General features: G+C 48.5%; 1 protein-coding gene across 6 annotated transcripts in view; it reads left to right on the top strand.

The window, feature by feature from the left end:
- The window catches only part of RNF31 (ring finger protein 31), a 915252-nt gene that overhangs the window by 150105 nt on the left and 744373 nt on the right, over window positions 1-20774 (top strand). For all 6 annotated transcript variants that reach the window (XM_069633995.1, XM_069633999.1, XM_069633998.1 and 3 more), the window contains exon 4: window positions 13829-13984. In XM_069633995.1, the coding sequence (XP_069490096.1) occupies window positions 13829-13984 (156 nt within the window). The remainder of the gene's footprint in view (window positions 1-13828; window positions 13985-20774) is intronic.

The following is a 20774-nucleotide window of genomic DNA, read 5'->3' as shown; positions in this document are numbered from 1 at the left end:
GCTCTTCTTCTTGCTTCTCCAGAGGAAAGTCAGGCAGGTCTTCAAAAGGTTTCTCCTCCTTGTACCGTCAGCCATCCAGATCAACGACTGGGAAGCCTACAGAGGCCGTTCCCAGGTCTAAGGTGACGGAGGACAGCATCGGCCGCAGGGCAGGGCAGGGCACCGGCGCAAGCCTAAACCGGTCAGAACGTCGGGCCCCCACCAGTGCACCCTGGTGGGAGGCCGGCTGACAAAATTCGTCAGCGAGTGGAAAAGGTCACCACTGTCAGATGGGTGTTGGATGCTTTTGCCCAAGGATATACCCTCGAATTTCAGGACGGTGTCAGTGGATCCCTCTGGTGGCCTGTCAGGAGCAGCACTTCCCTCAGCTCTTGGAGGATGTACAGGACATGCTACCAAAAGGGGAGATAGAGCTAGTACCCCAGCGACTCCGGGGCTGCAGAGTATATTCCAGACACGTCTTGCTCAGAAAAAAGATGGGGAGCCAATTCTAGACCAACATCTAAACAAGTACCTCAAGTCTCTTATTGTCACATTGCAACACGTGCTTGGCCAAGTGGGAAAGGGAGGATTTAAGACGCCTACTTCAACATACCCATTCACATGAAGCACCGAAGGTTTCTGCACTTTGTCGCGCAAGGACAGCACTACCAGTTCAAGACCCGACCCTTCAGCTTGAAGTCTGCCCCCAGAGTACGAGGGATGCACGTATGGACCTTGACGATTGGCTCATCGCGGTCAGCTCGTGAGAGTTGGCCGTCAGACACACCGAGGCGGCTGTCAAGCTGCTGACGTATCTAGGATTCTCCATCATTTATCCAAAATCCTGCTTGACACCATCACAGAACGCTCTGTTCCTGGGGGTCAGACTCAATACAGTGTCCTGCCTGGCATCTCCCTTGGAGGAGAGGGTAGCGGCCATTCAGGGAAAGGTGGAGCAGCTGTTGTCAATGAAGACAGACATGGAGCGGACCATCAAGCCGTTGCTCGGCATGATGTTGTCCTGCATCTACCTCATCTGGCTTTGCAGGTTACAGATGCAACCTTTTTGGGAGTTCCTGGATGCTCGCTGGGTACAAGTGTCCGGAAACTTAGCGGTCACTCTGGACGACGAGTTGCTTCTGGTGAGAAGGTGGTGGGGCATCTGCTCCAACATCGCCCGGGGCACAGGGTTTCAGAATCCCCATTCCAGGAAACGGATTACCAAAGACGCTTCTCTGGAAGGTTGGGAAGCCCATACCAGGCGTCTGTACTCCAGAGGCATGTGGCTGCCGTAGGAGAAGGAGCTATGGGCAGTGTTCTGGGCCCTTAAGTCATTCCTTCCGTCTCTGAAGGGCAAGCTGGTGAGGATCTTCACGGACAACACCACCATGATGTTCTACATCAGGATGCAAGGGGGCACTCGATCCCCGGCGCTCTCCAGGGAGGCGCAGGACTTGTGGCACTGGGCCGTCGGACAAAAGATGTTCCTCATCCCTCTTCATCTAGCAGGAGTCAAGAACACCATTGCGGAATTGCGCTCCTGCCATGAGTGCGAACTTCGGCAGGAGCAGGTGGACCGCATCTTTGCCAAGTGGGGCAGGCCCCAGATCGATCTGTTTGTGACGGCGGAGAACTGCAAATGCCAGAAGTTTGCCAGCAGATTCCACCAGCCAAGGACCCTGGGGGGACGTGTTCTTTCCCATGGGAAGAAAAGTATCTGTATGCATTTCCTCCATTGCCTCTCCTATTACGAGTCATCAACACACTCCGACTGTCAGTGCAGAAGGATACTCGTCGCCCCGGCATTGCTGAGCCATATTTGCCTCTGGTCAAGCTGCCTACGGTCCCGGATCTTCTCACCAGAGATTGAAGCGAAATCCTGCATCACGACCCAGGATTGCTCAACCTGAGGGCTTGTCTCCTGCAGCCCTACAGTTCGGAGGATATGAGTTGCCAGCGGACTGCAGGGAGGTCCTCGCAAAGGCCAGGACATCGTTGACTTCGAAATGCTACCGTCACAAATGGAAGCCTTTCGCTACGTGGTGCCGGTCGCAGAAGATTACTCCTCTGAGGGTCACGGCCCGGCACCCCAGATTCTTCCATACTTACTATCCACGCCTCGATCAAGGTACACCTGGCGGCTATCACCCGCTACACCAGGTCTCCAGGAAGGTCTTCACTTTGGTCTCATCGACGACTCAAGGAATTCCTTAAATTACTTTTTTGATCTTTCCCGCTGGTGAAGGCTTCTGCCCTGGCGTGGGAGCTCAGCGTAGTTGCGACGAGGTTCGTGGGGGGAAGGGGGGCCTTTTGAGCTGATGCTTCAGACCCCTCTCAAGTTCCTCTTGTGGAAAATGGCTTTCCTTGTGGCCATCACCTCTGCCAGGAGGGCGGGTGAGATACAGGCCCTATCCTGCTAACAGCTGTACCCGACTTTCCACGATTCGAGGGTGGTGCTGTGGACGCACCCTTCTTTCATGCCAAAGGTTCCGTTGGGATTCCACTTCAACTAACCTTTGATATTACCTGTTTTTTTCCCGAAACCTTTGTCACCGGCTGAAGGGCTTTGCACTCGCTGGACATTGCTCGTGCCCTGAAGTTCTACGTGGCATGCACAAAGCTTTTTTGAAAGACTTCATAGCTGTTCATGAACTTTGATCTTGTGAACCATAGGAAGGCCTTGTCCAAGGCTTCCATCTCAAAGTGGCTCTCCAGCTGCATCATGCACTGTCATGGATTGGCAAAACGACCGTTGCCCGGCTGGTCGAGAGCCTACTCCACCAGAGCGATCGCAGCGACGACGGCGTTCTTTGCTGGTGTACCCCTGCAGGACATCTGCAGGGCTGCTATGTGGAGGACCACGCACACCTTTATGAGATTCTACTGCGTCAACAGGGATTCCAGGGAGAAGTCCAGAGTCAGCCAAGCAAGGCTACACAACCTGTTCGCTGAGTCTGTTCCGGAGGTCAGATTAATTTCTTCTGTTGAGCCTTGCCACCTCCTGTGGTTGTGTAATGTTGTACTGCTGGGTATTTGTTATTCATGAGCATCTGAATCCATGTCAGACCCCATTCTGGAGAAGAAACAAGTTACGTACCTATAACTATTGTTCTCCAGCATGGGTCTGACATGGATTCACATGCAAACGCCCCCTCTGTCCCCTCTGTACCTCTTCTTGGTCATACTGCCACTTTACGTGCTTACCAAATCTGAAGATGGCTGCCAGAGGAGGAGCTTAAGGAGAGTACTGTCATTGGATGGGGGCAGTATGACCCAGAGGACAGTGATTGGTTTAGAGGAGAAATACACTTTGTAAGTGACAGTGTAACTGTTATTTTTTTTACAGAAGATTCCCAGCCTGACGACTGGGAATATTCATGAGCATGTGAATCCATGCCAGACCCATGCTGGAGAACAATAGTTACAGGTAAGTAACTTGTTCCTTACCTGGCTTTTGGGATAAGAGGACCCCTGCACCCACTCTAAAGAGACCCTAGAGAAACCTGAAGCAGCCAAGACTCCTGTCCAGCTGTGAGACCCGTGAGGAGACCTGTGACCCATCTGAAGGAGGCCTTGCGACCAACTTCTGCTGCTGTCCTGGAAGAGTCCTGCCTTGCTATCGATCTTCAGCAGTCCTGCGAGGGAGTCCTAGCATCAAGGGGACCTGAGATAGGAGGGAAAGTCTGACCATGACAAGTGAGTCCCTTTGAGTCGCTGTGCTGTGGTAACCACCTTCTGAAACCGCTTGGCTGAGTCGAATACAGTCCTGAGAGGGGTCCTGCATCATGCTTTGCTACATTCTGCCACCAAGAGTTTTTGCACTAGCCAAATACACCGAACAGATATCTGCTCAAACCTGCAACCCCTGCAAATCAAGGAATAAGACTGATGGTGGGAAAAGCGACCTCTGACGTTCTTCCACCGACCGGCCAAGTCCTGTGAAGAATCCGAGTACTGGTAGTGAGTTAGTGGTTCTTACCTGCCCCTAAACTCCCTTTAAAAGTTTTGCTAACTTTTACAAACTTTTACAACACTTTGCCATTGCTTGCTTGCGCAAGCCTTCCAAAAGTTAGGGACACTTGTTAGAATAACTTGTCCTCTAACCCTTGGAATCGTTCACTGGACCCCAGAAACCCTACCTTCATTTTTTCCAGCGTTATAAACTGTCTGAACTTTTCCTGAACTTTTGGGCATAAGGAAGCAGACAACTTAGGGAAGGACTTTTGAAGCTACGGTTAATTCTCTATGGACCTGTAGTGCATAAACTAATCTACACTTTCCTTTGCAGGGGTCTGATCTATATTATGCCCTACTCTAACTGTATATATGTATTCTGTTATTAGTTTTGTTTGATACTTCCACCTGTTATTTTTCATACTGTTTTTGGCCATAAATAACTGTCTTTTTATAAGTGTAATTTGTGACTCCCATTGTGTGTACTCCCCACCTCTTGAGACTGCGTCTTGACCACTTGTCACTGCTATCTTGAACTGGTTTGGCTACAGATCCCAGAGTTGTCCCAGTCACAATATATGTTGGCCTTCTATACATCTGTCCCCCAGGCCAGAGTAGAGAAAATCAGTCCTACCAATGCTGGCACAAGCAAGAGGTTTCAAGGTTTGGGAGAATTGCTGCAATTAATATGAATCTAGTCCTGAGGCTCCTCTGCCACTGCCTTGCTCTGCATGTCGCGATTCCCGAAAAGAACCTCGGGAGATTGCAGAGGTGTATGATGAAGTTCGTATGGGGCAGGAAAAAACCACTGGTGGCCAAGAAGGTGATGCTTAGGGGGGAATCCCGGTGGTTGCCTGGGAGTCACAGATGTCTCCAGGTACTGCCTGGTGGCGCAGTTATCCTTCTCCTTTTCATGGCAATAGACTAATGATCCACCCAAGTGGAAGTACATTGCAGTATTCTTGGTTTTAGCCCCCCCAACCCGCTCTGCCATACCTCCTGCTGATGCAGCAGGCCCGTAATGGAGGCCCGCTGGCTTCTACCAAAAACTCCATTAGTTGTTGGAGGAGGGCAGTCAGCCGATGGGGCGTCAGCACTACCTTGGGTCCTCTCACCCGAACAACCCAGAGTTCACACTGGGTTGCAACTCTGCAGGGTTCTGCAGTTGGTAAGTGGGAGGCTTATCCCATCTGAAAGATTTCTTTAGTAGTGGTGTTCCCCCTGTCCTTTGAGGAGTGCAAGACCAAATTCCGAATCCCTGAGGAAGAGAGATTCAGATGCACTCAGCTTCGGCACTGGATGTCAAAACACAAGACAAAAACATGGGGGCAGGGAGCTTAACGCACTCGAGCTTACCTTGACTGCTGCAGCACCCAGGGGCAAGACTTCAGTCCTCTAGTCCTCTACAGACTACTTGACAGATCAGACCCCTCCAAGAAGGAGAGCTACATGGCCAGGTGGGAAAGAGATCTGGGGAGAGAGCTGGGGACGGAGGAGTGGAACCGGATCTGGGCCTGCACATTCATAAGCTCCAGGTGCATCACAAACAGGGAGGGGGCTGGAAAGGTGTGCTATAGATGGTATATTACACCAGAAATCTTGTATAAAAGTAATCCCTTACTGTCTCCACTATCTGGAGGGGGTGCACAACTGCAGGCTCGGAGGGGGTGCACAACTGCAGGCTTGCTTTTCCACCTCCTGTGGTCCTGCGGGAAAACAGCCTGATACTGGAGGGAAGTTCTGGCACAAATTAAACATGTAACCGGACTGATGGTCCCCTGCGATCCAGGGATAGTGATGTTGGGCGACGCAGGAGTTGGAAGGTTTCTCTGACGTGCCCCATGGTTGAACTCATTAGGCACCTCCTCACGGCGGCAGAAACTACCATAGCACGTCTCTGGAAGAAACCTGAGGGGCCTGCGTGCACTATGTGGTGAAATGTTGGGACACAGTGGCGGGGGAAGAAAATCACAGCAGTGCACCAGGGGAGCATGGGGAAATTCCACAGTATTTGGCCCCCCTCTCCTTAAATATGCAGACCGATTCCCAGGGGTGGTGCGCAAGCTGCTGAGTCTCAGATCGTTCACAAAGTACTAAGATCTAGACAAGAGGGGGCAAGGACTATGGTGTCGGTGTACTGGCTGTGCCAGTGTGGCTACAGATTAAGGTTCCTTTCTATTCCAATCATTACACGTAATATCGCTGAGATCTGTTACTGTACGAACTGTAATGTCGTTAAATGCTCTTTGTTGGCACTGTGATTGTCCCTTTAATGATGGATGTTGAATCCCCTCCTTTCCTTATGTTCCCTGTTTCTACAATTAAAAAAATAATGCATTGGGTAAAAAAATGGAAAGCAAGCTTACTTGGAATTTGAAACATCAGGTTGAAAACAGTAAAAAAAATCAGGACTCACAGCAAAAATCTCCTTCAGCAGGTCAACAGACCTGCTTCCTCGTTTGTCAGGAATCAAGGTGGGCGTGGCTGAAATCGTACAAGGCAAGTGCCGTCCCCATCTTGTCAAAAACAGGGACATTCCGGAATGCGCTCTTTACACCATGCCTCATTGTTACGGTTTTGTTCTCCTCCTCATACAACAAAAAGAAGGTTAACACACTGCCGCACCAAGTTTGTGAACATTTATCCTTCTGCCTGGTCGCGGTGGCGGTTGCCATGGAAATTGGGGCAAGGACGCTGAATCCCTACGTCAGACGCAAGCTAGGGTCATGTGACTTTAGCTTGATAAACTCTAGCGTGTAGTCTGTTCGTTGCTTCTAATTTTGCTTGAAGTACGCTACATCTTTTGGATTCAAGAACCTTTTCTGCTTTTGATTGTTTGTTGTTCCCGCCTTGCCTTTCAAGTTCCTCTCTGAGTTTTGCATCTTGGTTTCACGAAAGTCGAGCCTTCCCTTCATGTATTCCTGCTCTACCTTACTCTCCATTGTGTTCCTACCTCCCGCTTGCTGCTTACCTGTTACCTCTTCTGAAATCCTCTCTTGAACTGCTACAGGCTTCATTCCTGCTGACGACTCGGAACTCTTCCAGGACTGTCTACTGCCTCACGTTTTGTCATTGGTGAAGATTCCCCGTTGCCGACCCGTATTTGCCTTCTGGATTGCTATTGCCTCATGCTTTGTCACAGTTGGTCTCCAGCCCGGACTTCGTTTGGATTGCTTATATTCTTTGGACCGACACGGCTGCAAGCGCCCTAAAAGACTGCCGATGCCTTCATCCTCTCCTCGCCCTAATACGGACTAGAGACTACAAGAGTACCATCTCAGGGTGAGGGTGGAGCGTCCTCGTTTCGTCGGGTATCCCTTGCTGGACTTCCTACCCCAAAGGCGTCCGCTTGCCGGCGGGAATAGTCCCAACAACCCCTGCACCTGGTGGTCTTACCGGGAGCATTTGCATCATTTGGAATATCATCTATCCATCCCATGGTAAGAAGTGTCCATATTCCTGTTTTTTTCCTCTATTCACTCTGGTATTCTGTAAGTACTCGGACTTCTGTGTTTTGGTTTATTGTGACAGAATTGTTCCTGTGTTTCTTTGGTGTTGATGTTATTGCAAAGCGAAGGGGGTCACCTGGGAATTCGTCTCCTTCCAAGAAGAGAGTCTTTGGCATAGCGTTTGGGTCCATTCTTCCAAGCAATTGATCCGTGGTGCTGGTTTATTTGTGTCCAGACACAGGGTTACATTGCAGGGTAGAATTCTTCGTCTTCACCACGAGGGCAACTTGGACGGGCTACCCTGACATCGTTGCAGAAGAGGAAACCGAGAAAAGGAATGGTGTAGAGCAGAAACTAAATACCCCTGCAAAAGAGGGACTGGCCCAAGGCCAGCCAGCCAATCACTGAAAGAGGCTGGGGCTAAGGGACAGATGACCAACCATACAGGTTGGGCAGTAGGACTGCAACTTGGCCTTAGCCACCCCACAGGAAGTGAGAGGGATAGTCCAGGGACCTATTTTGGTCTTAACCAGTTAGCACCAATATGGATGCTGCGGTTGTGGGCTCATAAAGAGGCTTTGTTGATCGAACTGCCATTTTGGTCACCTATGGAGCCTTAAAAGACACAATTGCCAGGAGCAGGATTTTCAAAAAACCCAATGGCTACCAAAAAGGTACATTGGGCAACCAATGTGGTAAAACATCTTGCACCCATGGTGAAGTATAGCTGCCACCAACCTACACCCTAAGGCAACAAGGCACCCCATGTACCTGGAAACTTGGGGGCGACCCAATACCATATATTCTGTGTAAAGTAAATATTGGCAGTGGGAATTCAGGAGAATTTCACTATGGATTCCCTTTCTTTCATGAATCTTAATGTATTTTTACACAGTTCACAGTGGACATCCCTCTGTCTGGTTCACTTTTGTCAAACACTGTTCCTAAGGACTTGAGGCTTCACCCCTCTATATCGGCATCCCTCTGTCGGGTTCAACCTTGCCAACTTTTGTTTCACACTCTTCGGGATTTCCTTCCCTTAACTTTTCAATGGTTTGCTGGTTTAAGACTTTCGACTGTACAGAGGATTTTGCTGGACCCCTGTATGAACACTTTGACCTTTCCTAATGCCTTCTGGTATCTGTAGTTTCAACAAACGCAGGGTTGACCAGAGTTTCTCTGAGCAAGCACACACGTGGTGCCGGACCCCTCTGCAGCTGGTTTTTCCACTTATATCACCAGTTCTTTGAACTTCCCTTACGTTGCTGCTTTCATTCAACCCAGTTCGGTTTCTTATCCGCTCTCCCTTCGACTCGACGGCTGTGATGAACCGCTTGGTCTTTGTTGTAACTGGAGTCAAGGATGGTACCACGGTAGCAGGCCTCTCTCTCTGTCCTGCTTATCAGCATAGGCATGCTCTGTGTACCGTTGACATCTGCTGCAACACACGTTGGCTGCTGTTCTCGGTCTTACGATTCCTTCCACTGAGGTTTTGCGGGCCTGGGACGGAAAGGGCAAAGTTGCTTCTCTCCTTGTCACCCTCTCGGTTCTCGCTGCCTTTCTTGTCCTCTTGAATTGCCGTGCTAGGATGGCTGTCTCGTCATGCGTTCTGTCTTCCACATCTTGTGCTCCATCTTTTATCCCTGTGGGGAAAGGAAAGGGCCGTCAGGTGTGTGTGATTCTTGTCAATTGCCTGACCCTTGTGTCGGGGCATGTCCAGTAAACGGTTTGGTGGTTAGTCTGTTGTCTTTTACAGGATGGGATAGTATTTGTTTTGGAAAAGGAAGGTGGTAGAGTTTCCAAGTATCCTACAGGGTCGGAAGGGGAAGGTGTTACCAGCCCTGCAGATAACGTGCATATTTGGCCTTTTTACACATGAAATTATGACAAATACACATGATTTCATTTTCTACTCCGTACCGTGTACGCTTTGATTTATTCATTTAAAAAAACATACTTTCCACCACTAGATGGCACTGTAGCGTTTCTTTTGTCAGCAGCATAGCCTTTCTGACACATGATGGTGATTTTCCAACTGAAAGACCAAATCTGTGACAGCTAAGCAAGCAACACAATAAAGCATGCACCCTTTTAAAATGTGTTCATACCCATAACATCTAATAGCTTGATATGCTAAAAAGTAAAGTTTGCTTTGATGTCCTTAGTTGAATATTCTTTAATAACCATACATAACACGCTGGAAGTTTGTGACCAATCTCCAAACCTAAGTGAGTTTAATGCTGCTATATGGATTTACATGTTATGATGCTTTACTATGCAAGTAAACTCTATAGGACATTATTATTGTAGGTCTTGGCACCCAAAACTAAAGGTTTTGTTCCAAGTAAAGGGCGGAAGAAGGTGGCTATGCCCAAATTGAAATCCCAGCTTCACTGTAAGTGTGTGATGCTGGGCAAATACTGTAATCTCACCCTGACTTCAATTGCAAAAATTGGAGTGCATATAAGTTTACACCCTTACAAAAGGACAGTTTTAATAGTGTAGGGACACATTGGTGTATACTGGTGCTCCTCTGCTAGTGGCTCCAATACTGCTGCATAGGCATGCTCTGTGTACCGTTGACATCTGCTGCTGCATAGAATTGCATTATTGTTACACTGGCCCTCCCCCATTCTTGTAACACTGGATTTGACAGGCAGACATAGTGTCACCAGCCAGTCAGTGCACCAGAGATTCTAGTATAGCGGACTGTGGTAGAACCAACATTCCATTTTCTCCCCTGTTGCTCCCAGCCACTGAAGGTGCTTGTTTCGTCCAGAGTACTGCCCACACTCTGCAATGCTCCGTTATGCTAGGATATTGAGGCTTTCATTGCACACTATTTGACACTTTCTAGGACCTTCAGCTTCTGCAAGAAGTGGGTGTTTCAAACTCAAAGGAGAGAGCAGTTAACTGATTGTAACATTGATGCTACACTGGAATAGTCTTATTATAATGAGTAATGAAGTTAGATGCTCCTACACAAGTAAGTGTACCATTCCTCCCCAGTCTCTGAAGTTAGTGCCTCTCCCAACATTTAAAGGGTTAGCCCCAGCCTACATTTTAGCCTAGGTGCACCCCTGGATGTGCGCACTTGCATTTTGATAGGCAGGGAGGTGAGGGAAGTCTTTCCTTCAAGTTGGCGGTGTTAAAGTTTTACTGTGTGTGCTCAGAAAAATGTACTTGAACAAACGCAGTAAAACTTTAAAGCTGTTACTTTCAAGAAAGTCTTCCATCACCTCTGCATATTGCGCTTTAAAATATACTATTCAATAGTTCTTCCCCACACCAGACCATGGGAGGAGTTGGGTAGAACAGTGGGGGCAGAGCCTCCTAGTTTGCCCTACCTATTTTCTGAAGTGGCCCCTCCCATCACGACTTAATTCCCCCCTCCTGCCCCCCGAAATGTAGGTTTTGTTGTGACCCTGCATGGGAGAGAGATCAGGTAAATCGGCTTACTCTCACAAGCCACCAGCCACCCCCACCTCTCCCCTCAAAGTGCTGAAATAAAGGGACGGGAGCCAACACATCTGCAATTATTCCTTTACTTGCTGCCTGTTGTAAACATGCTCTGTAATGTATAATTTATAAAGTTATGCTGGCTGTAGTAAGACGTGCGCTTGCTGTTGGGCTATACCACGAGGGATGGGCCATTAACCCATGCAGGGATGAAAGGTTCCATTAGCCTGAACTGAATATATTTGCCAATAGCACATGCAGGGAGGCCATGTGCCACTGGCACATGCAGAAAAGAGATGCTCAGTTAGCATGTGCAGAGAGGAGATGTGCTGCTGCATGTGTAAGGAAGCTATGCCAATAACCGGTCGAAAGGGAGTATGTGTTCTTACATAGTGCTTTTAGCAAGATTCCTTCTTCTTTTAAGCACTGTGGTAGTGGTTATTATCCCATTTCGAATGGTACTTCATTTATTACAGCAAAACACAGCAGAATGCCAGGGGAGCACTGTTGGGCATTGTGGTGGGGGCTGGCGAGGACATGTTCGAGTCAGGATGAATAAGGAATCGGGAGGGGGCAAATCGGGTACATTTGGCCCCAGTACATTTTGTCAATTTCGAGCACTGATAGTAACTTGTGTGACGGTCATTCTTCATTATTGCATTTCTTGTAAGAAAGAAGCAACTTCGCTCTGCGCCACACCCATCAAGGCTGCGTCACGTAATTGAAACTTGGGAAGTGCAGGCCACCCTCCTGCCCAGTAGCTTTCCACCCTTTCTTTGGATGCAACGTTTTAGCCTGTGCAGAAGGGAGCCCTGCCGTTACGACTGGCAGAGAGGAGATGTGCTGTTATAGCATGGGCAGAGGAGATGCTACGTTAGCACTCACAGAGAAGAAATGTCCCCATAGTACGTACTTAGTGAAGATGTGTCATTTGCACGTGCCATGGAACAGAAGGGCAATTAGCATGCAGAGCTGAGATGTACTGTTAGCATGCAGAGCCGAGATCTGCTGTTAGCATCTGCATAGACGGGATGTGGAGTTTGCACATGCTAAATGCACATCCCGTCACTGCACAGGATGTGCAGTTAGTACGTGCAGGCATGGGATGTGCAGTTAGCATGTGCAGAGAGGATACGTCCCATTAGCATGTGCGTAGAAGGCATGTCGTTAGCATGCACATCTCCTCTGTGTACATGGGCGCAGTTATCACACATGTACAGAGAGTTGTCCCACTAGTATGTGCTGAGAGAAGATGCACCATTAGCAGACGAGAAGAGATGTGCCAATAGCATGCGCAGAGAAGAGATTGGAGGTCACTATGGGTAGAGATATGTCCTGTTAACGTGTACAAATATCAGGCTTGCTAAACAGAACATGTTCTATCAATACGTGAAAACAATGTCTGCTATTAGCATATGCATAGAGATGTGCTGTTAGCATGCGCACTGTGTAAAGGGGTTCCATGTAATAATGTCCCCTCAAAAATATCGCCATGCAAAAATGTCGCCGAAAAATGGCCATTTTTTGTGGGGACATTATTGCATTGAACATGCGGAGGACACCCCCGCAACCCCCAATTTTTTTTTTTTTTTGCTGCCCTTGTCCCTATATATATGGTCACCAATATAATATCGCCACAACCTTTTCCCGGCGATATTATATACGGCGACCATATATATGGTGATATTATTACCTGATACCTGTAAAGGTGCAATGTACACACGCAAATGACACAAATTTGCTCTTCTAATGCTAACAGCACATCTCTGAAAATGCTGAAAGTAGATGTGCCTTTACCATGTGCACAGAGTACGTGGCATACTTGTTAGTATGTGTCAAGAGGAGATGCGTAGCTAGCATGTTCAGGCAGGATATATGCCATTATCAAGTGGAGTGATGTACTGTTATTAAGTGCCCAGACGGGATGTGCTGTTTGCATGCGGAGTGAAGGACTCTGCACAAGCCAGATAACTTTGATCTACAACGCTTTTGGTCTATGGGTCTGATTTTACGTATGTATTGGGTGTATGTGTTGGATAAGTTTTACTCTCTTGCAGAGGAGAAAACTCATTTTTACTCTCTTGCAATTGCATTTACTCTCTAATTTGAAAAATCATGCATAAAATACTCCCACCTCAAAATATTATCTGGAGCACTGGATGTTACATGGAATTATGATCCTCGTACTAGAGGGGGTTGGAGACCTCAGAAGTGGGAGATTGGTAGGGTCTGGGAAACAAACGGGATTGACCGGGATTATTATTGTGGAATGAACAAGACAGGGGGGATTGTGGGAACGGTAGTGTTTTTGTTAATGCTGATTGAGAGTTTGGAAAATGACTAGAGGGATGTGGAAAAGAATGACCGTGAGTATTCGTGGGTAAGACTCAGGAAAACAGGGTTTTTGGAGAGCGAGTTTCTGGATGTAACAGGGTTTAGGATCCTAGGGGATTTGTTGTACATGGAGGGGTTGTTGGTTTGTGACAAGAAAGAAAGGGAGGAAAATGTAGTGCAACCTCCAAAGGTCTTAGGGATTTTGTCCTCCTTCTTCCTCGGTATAATACCATGTCTCACCTGGGGCATTTCCCCGAGCATAACCCCAGGCTCCCCTACCCAGGTAATCCTCCCTTGCTCGCCCACCCCCAGGGTTGGGATCTCAGAGCCCCAGCCCTTCCCTGGCCACCTGAATAAGGGATTCTCTGGGTCTACTCTGGAGAATACCCTCAGGTTTCTCACATTCCCCAGGAAACAATAACTCGTTTGTTTTGAATTTCCAAGTATCTGGTGCATTTATGTGAGCTAGTTTTCAAGTGTAATATTTGTATTTTATATGTTTGTTCTATTTCTGTACTTCATAGGCAGCATGTGACATTTAGAAAACATCATTGATTTAAATCAACTGTTTGCCCTCCAGGACTTTCCTGAGACTTTTGTGGCATCTGGTCTCTTTTTTGCCACTGTCCTAATACAGCATGTTTCCACAGGGAGGGCGTGATATTCTGCGGCTCTATGGCTACACAGTGGAGCAGGCAGATGGTATGAGTTTCCTGGATGAGGTGGAGGAACCCAACCACGATCAAGTAGCCTCAGTGACACTGGACGTGACTCTGCTGCGCCTGGAGCTCAACCTACTCTTAAAGGTAAGTGAGCACAGGCAGAGAGAAGGGAGCAATGTCAGCAGCATGAGTGCTAGCACAGTGTAAGGAGGCATATAAAGTCTGCATTGAAAAATTGTCAGAGGGAGTTGAGCGGGAACATTTTCATAAGCAGGACTGGCTGCACATTGGGGATCGGGTCATTGGGATTTGGCTGACAGGCAGAAGGGTGAGTGAAGAGCAGCAGCGTTAGTAGCTGACCTGTCTGCATGCCACAAAGAAAATGAGCATTACCCATCGTTTTATCACCTTATGCAAATTCCCTGATCAATGAGGCAGAAGCTGACTGGCGTCTTGATTCTAGTTCCTCGTGTCATCTACCTTGTAGGCACCATGCACATTACTGTAGTAAAGAATTACATTGCATCATTCAGTATTTTAGACCACAGTCTGATTCATATGGCCATCAAGAAAGATTTTCTCTATATTTGCTTATTAAACGATTTAAAGGTATTCTGGGAAATGAGGTTTGTCTCTCTAGGTCGAGGCAGTCCTGGCAATCTTTTGCTCTTTCGGCCTTTGTCATCAGAGGCACCAACCCCTAGGGAATTCTCCTGATATATTTATGTTTTTATTTGATTGTTTTGTGTGTTTGCAGAAACATATGTTGTAGCAAGCTGCTTTTTCCTTAATACATAACCACTTTGCATTATTCAGTATGCTATTTTTGCCTTCTATAGTCTTCTACAATGCAAAGCAATCGGATTACAAGTGACACGCTAAAGTAATGAGTCAGCCCTCTTTAGCAAAACCCAGTGATGAATAAGCTGCGATTCGTTGTGGGCATCTAGCAGCTTGTTAGGCTTTTGACATGCTCATAGTGGAATAGGGTGATTCTGGGTATAAGGGAGGTACTTGGGTAAAATCTCCCCGAATATCTAGCAATGTTAGGAGAAGATTGTTTAATCTGAGAACACCTCAAAGGATTTTTCCGTTCCTTAGTTTCCTTCATAGAACTCTTGGTTCATGGTAGACCACCTGGAGAATTGGTAAAAAGTGCCAGGCTGCACTGTGTCTGACTAAATGGTGGGACCATGTACCACCAATTATCGGATCCCATACTTGGTTAGCTCTCTTGATACTAAATTAAAATTCCTCTGCATAGCTTATCAGTTAATTGTTCTGCCACTTTCTTCCTTGAATGAACATCTTGCCATACCAACTCCCAGGAGCCGTTCAAGTAATCATCCTCAGGTCCATTACTGAGCATTTTTTGAGAGACGGGTCAGATACTGAATCAACCTGCCTCTGAGCCTTTAAAAAAGGTCACCTTCCTTTTAAATCCCCTCTAAAAACCCACTTATTGCATGAGCTATGACACTCAATTGCCCCTTAAACTGTCGGTGCCTAGAGGCAAGAGTCCTCCCTGGTGGCAGATCATGGGTTGAATACAATTACTCATTAACTGTGGTGTAATCTAGACTAAGAACAGGCACCTATTTATTCTTGGAGAAATCCATTACGTAACATGTGCAGAGCTTAACCTGTATTCCTAGAATTAGCAGGAAAGTAAAGTAGCACCGAATATGGAACGCTGATCTTGCAGGGCATCAGCCAGTCCACCCATGTTAGGCATGTAACTGAATCTGTAAAGAAGGCAAACAGTTCCAATTGGAAAAAAAGCAAACTATGTACTGCTTCCTGCTAACAACACTGTGTAAGATTGCTGTTGAAATACCCAGAAACCAAATTGCACAAAAGCTTATAAACCTATGTAAAGGGTGACACCATAGATCTCATACCTGAAAGACAAAAAGGTCTTGGCTAGACTTAAGCAACACACTGCGTTTTCGTAAGCCACACCAATTGCTGCAGTCATATGTAAGGACCAACCATCGGTGGGCTGGTACAGAAAGGGCAAAAGAGTTGCAGGACAGATGGGTGGAGTTCACATACAGCAGTGATATTCAAACTTGTTTATGCTGAGCACCACTTGAGTAAAAATGTTGTTGCCGAGCCCCCCCTTGAATAAAAATATTGGAATCGGTAGAAATTACCGAAAAAAAGGTTCGAACTATAAAAAAAGGTTGTAAAAGCATGCCACCAAAGGTTTGAACCTTTGGTGGCATTCATTTAAAAAAAAAAACACTGCAAGGGTGTCCCCCGCAACACCCTGCTCACCATACTATATAGTATGGTTTGCGGGGGGGTTGCAGGGTACACCCCTGCAGCAAACCCCAAAAAAAAGCGGGCTGCGGGTATGTCCCCCGCAACACCCCACTCACTACACTGTACAGTATAGTGAGTGGGGTGTTGCGGGGGACATCCCCGCAACACTCCCGAGGAGAAAAAAATTCTAAAGAGAAAAAAATTCTAAAGAGAAAAAAAATGGGGGATGCGGGCGTGTCCCCCCACAACACCCTGCTCCCTATACTACACAGTATAGTGAATGGGGGTTGCGGGGGGAAAGCCCTGCAGCTGGTCAAAAAAAAAAAAAAGGACCCTACAGCGTTGGTTCCCGATCACCGAAGTGAAAGGGAACTTGCGCTGCTGGGGCACAGAGCGTTTTAAAAGGTAAGTAGGGTGTGCGTGGGGTGTGTTGTGGGGGTGTGGGTTTTGTAGGGTTTTTAAAATTATATTTGCATGGGAAATGTACAAACCTTTTGTGGTGCGTACATTTCTCATGCAAACTTTTCTGTCGCAGACTTTTCCGCGACGGAAAAATCACGTAGATCCAAAATATTGCTGCTGGGCCCCGTGGATGTCATTTCTGCTAATATATTCTGTTATAATCAGTCGACATACTCCTGGGGGGGCCAGACCCACAGTCTGAAGACCACTGACATAAAGTAAGAAAACAATGCAGAGGAAAAGGTAACCTATGGAATATTGTGGCCAGTTTAAAAAAAAGTTTTTATTGTGTTTTAGCCGGAATGTACGGTTTTTCACATAAAACAATACTTTCTAATTTCAATAAAATGCAGATTCTTAATAAATGACATACCTTTTTATAAGGCATTAAAACAAAATTCACCAAACATTACTTAAATGTAATCAAACCTAAGGTTCACAGTACATTTAGGACTTCAATTGTGAGGCATCTCTCATGTCCAGCAATTCATCTTTCCTAGAAATCATTTAGTGAGAGCCAGACCAAATTGTCCACAAAGATTCCCAAACATTCTACACAAATTTCTCTCGTACCCCTACATATTATCAACAAATGGGTGTAGGGTCTGTACAACATCCTCCCCACATAAATTACACATATTAGGGCCTGTTACAAGCGTATCATGAGTGGACTGGATCCCCCCAGTTTTCATCAAATTAAGACATAGTCTCAAAAATTCTGTTCTTAACTTTTGATTGGTAAAACAAGTCAGATAATTTGCCAAGAAACCCCTCGGCTTCTCAGCAGTTGACAAGGAGCCGTGAACCTTTTAGACCCTTGTGAGGAAGGCATGGTATCGAGCAATAGACACAGACGCAATTGATACAAGTTTCGAAAACCTTTATTTACTCTTTTGATTGGGATGGTAGAATTCCTAACTGGTGCAAAGTCTAAAATGGGAGTAATCTAGACCATTAAACAAAAGCAAATACATCCAAGTCAATCTGGTCAATTTAAAAAGGCTTATACTAAGAAAACCCTAGTATTGCCCTCCTTGGAACAACAAATGTGTTAAGGGAATACAAAATGAAAATAGTGTCTCAAAGGGAAATATCAGAATGGCATCAGAACCAACACCTTTCCCCGGTTCAACGGGCCACTTTCTAGCAACTTGGAAGGTTTCTTTTCTCCGCTTGCTCGGCTTTGCTCTTTGAACGCTCACGGCCTCCCGAAAGCATGGAAATCTTACCTGGCTTTCTCTTGATCCTCTCAACTTTTGATCAGCCGTTGGCCTTCACCTTCCACAACCTGGTTCCCATCAGCCTCGCAAGAGCTGTTCCTCTCGCTCAAAGTGTGCCTGTGCGTGCTACCTTTTTATCTTCACAGGGAATGTTAATAAGTGGCAGGTGTACATTGTTAGAGCTACATGCCTGACTCTGCCTGGCCTCATTACAAGGACAGGACCAATGCAAGTCAGGGGATGTAATAGGTAACCCCCCCCAGCACTCCACATAAGATGGTGTGTGAAGTACCTACAAAGAGAAAAGGTAAGTAATGTCAATTTCTCCAGCATGGGGTCTGGCATGGATTCACATGCTCATGAATATTCCCCGTCGTCAGGCTGGGAATCCTCGGTAAAGAAAAAATCAGTATCAGTTTCGTTTCTGATCTGTCTTTCGTAGTAGTAACCAATCACTGATCTCTGCGTCATACTGACCACAGCCAATGACTGCCCTCTACCTAAGCCCCGCCTCTGGCAGCCATCTTCAGATTTTTACTGCACGTTCAAGTGTTGGGATCCTCGTGCTATTGCTCTCGAGCGTTAGTGCTATTTTTCATGTTTTTTCTCAGAAAAATTTCTCTTTTTTCGGTCAAAAGAGCCTCAAGTTCCACCGTTTCTTCATCCGATCAATGGGGAGCCGTGTCGGATTCATCTACGCCCCTCAAGGGTGAAGATTTCGTCGAGCCACGCTTTTGAAGGACTCCAGAAGTTTCTCAGGCCCATCTCGGACATGGCCCAGAAGGGAGGCTCGACGCCCGGAAAGCTGTTCAGGGTCTGCCCTGCATGCCAGCTTCAGAATGTCTTTAAGGAGGACGAACACTCCCTTTGCCTTTACTGCCTACATGAGGACAAGACGCACGTGGAGAAGGACTGTGCGTTTTGCGGCAATATGTCGGAGCGGACCATGAAGGACCGCCATCAACGTCTCGCCAACTGGCTGGAAGGAAGGAGCCCGTCAGGCGAGAAGAAGAAGAAGAAGTCCGAGCGGTATTCTAAGACCTTTGAGGGCGCCCTGGCGACGGGGGTCCAACAGAAGGCCAAGCACCGCGAGTCCGCTGGCAACGGGAGTGCCGAACGGTCGGGCTCTACGGGCCCCAGGCAGGGCGCATCCTCCCCGGCGCCATCAACCACGAGCCAACGCTCTGGCTCGGGTAAGAGGAAGGCCGAGCACCCGGCGAAACTCCTGGAGAGACCTTGGTCGTGCCCTAAGGCCCCATCGGAGGGGGAGCGAGGTGGTGACCCTCCCCCCAAGGAGAAGGCGGTGAGCGCACCTAAGGTGGTGAAAGCCTTGATCCATCCGGCCAAGGCCTCTATCGAGACAGTCGCGGCGGCCCTGGCTCAGCCTGTGGAGGCTACACCAGTGGTGGCGACCCCGGGGCCCAGAATCTCCCTGCCACCGCGGAGGGAGTCCTCTTTCAAGCCCATCGACAGGACCCCTGTGAAACCTCCGACGGAGAAGAAAAAGGGGGGCAGGGGGTCGTCGTGGACTCAGCCTCAACCTCTGAGGAGGAGCTGATCGAAGTCTTAGGCCACGGCTCTGGTGTGGAAGAAGGGCATCCTGTCGGGAGGGACCCCGACGTGGAAGACGACGAGGGCGTCGAGGATGCCGACGGGGCTCCTGATCGCCCGTCGGATCTCCCTCAACCAGTGCTGCAAGACAACTCGGCAGCCATTTTGTTGGCTATACAGTCCTTATGCTTGGAGATAAGGACGAGACTGCCGTTACCACCAACGGAGGAACCGCTCCCGACGGGGGACCCGGAGCCAGGCCCTTCTGGGAGCCCTCCCCCTACGAGAAGAAGGATTCATCCTCCACCTCCTTTTCAGCCATCGCGCCCTGTTCAGCCCTCCTCCCCGTCCACGACACATGGGGATGATACGGGGACTGACATGGCCGCGACGAGTACAGACGACAAGGTTTACGACGAGGATCTCCCGTCGTCACCTCCCACCCGGGCTTCCCCGCCCGACGAGATTGGATCGTTTCACTCCATGATCGCCAGGGCATCCGAGCTTTTCCAGCTCTGCCCGGAACAGAAGAAGAAGGAAGGTTTCCTTTATCAACGGCGCGAGACCAAGAGGAAGACGGTCCTCGCTGTACCTCTACTAGACGATATTTGGGATGAGGGCCTCGCCCTCCTCAAGAACCCATCCACGACGCCGGCTAGAAGGGATCGGTACGAGAAGAAGTACCGGGTCCCGGACGCGGCCCCCTTGTGCCTTCGGGCACAGCCGACCCCGGACTCGGTCGTCTCTGCGGCGGCCAGGAAGAAAGCGGGGGAGCGCGGCCTCTACGTCAACCTCCCCGCTGGACGGCGAGGGAAAGAAATTAGACACAATGGGACGCAGAGTCATCTCGTCGGCAGCAACGACGATTAAGGCGGCCAACGCCTTGGCTATCGTAGCCCGCTACGACAGGGAGTTGTGGTACAAACTGGCCCCCCTGCTGGACTTCCTACCAGACGACAAGAGGGCGGAAGCCCTAGAGATCTTGCAGGAAGGAGAGGTGGTGTCGGACCACGCCATTACGATTGCGACGGACATCGCTGACACTGGATTTCGCCAGTTGGGCAACGGCGTGTGCCTTAGGCGGCGTGGATGGCTCAAGGCTACTGACTTCCGTCAGGACGTGCAGACCAGAGTCTTGGACATGCCGTTCGACGGAAACAACCTGTTTGGTAAAACAGTGGACGATTCCCTTCAAGCCATCAAGGCGGACACGGAGACGGCCCGGGCTCTTGGGGTTCTCCAGCAACGGCGGCCGCCCTTTCGGAGCAGCGGAGGCAAACAGGGTGCCTCCAAAGGTTCCAGCGGCGGATTTTCCACCTACTGTCAAGCGGCCCGTTCGTCGTCACAGGAAGCTTACAGGGGACGAGGCAAGTCAGGCGGACCCCGCCGTCGTCGCCAAGGAAGACAAGACGGCAAAGCCTCGTCGAAGCAGG

The sequence above is a fragment of the Ambystoma mexicanum genome, chromosome 13 (genome assembly GCF_040938575.1).
Source record: "Ambystoma mexicanum isolate Mex_15411 chromosome 13, UKY_AmexF1_1, whole genome shotgun sequence".
Taxonomy (NCBI): Eukaryota; Metazoa; Chordata; class Amphibia; order Caudata; family Ambystomatidae; genus Ambystoma; species Ambystoma mexicanum.
This window is presented reverse-complemented; position numbering and strand designations above follow the sequence as displayed.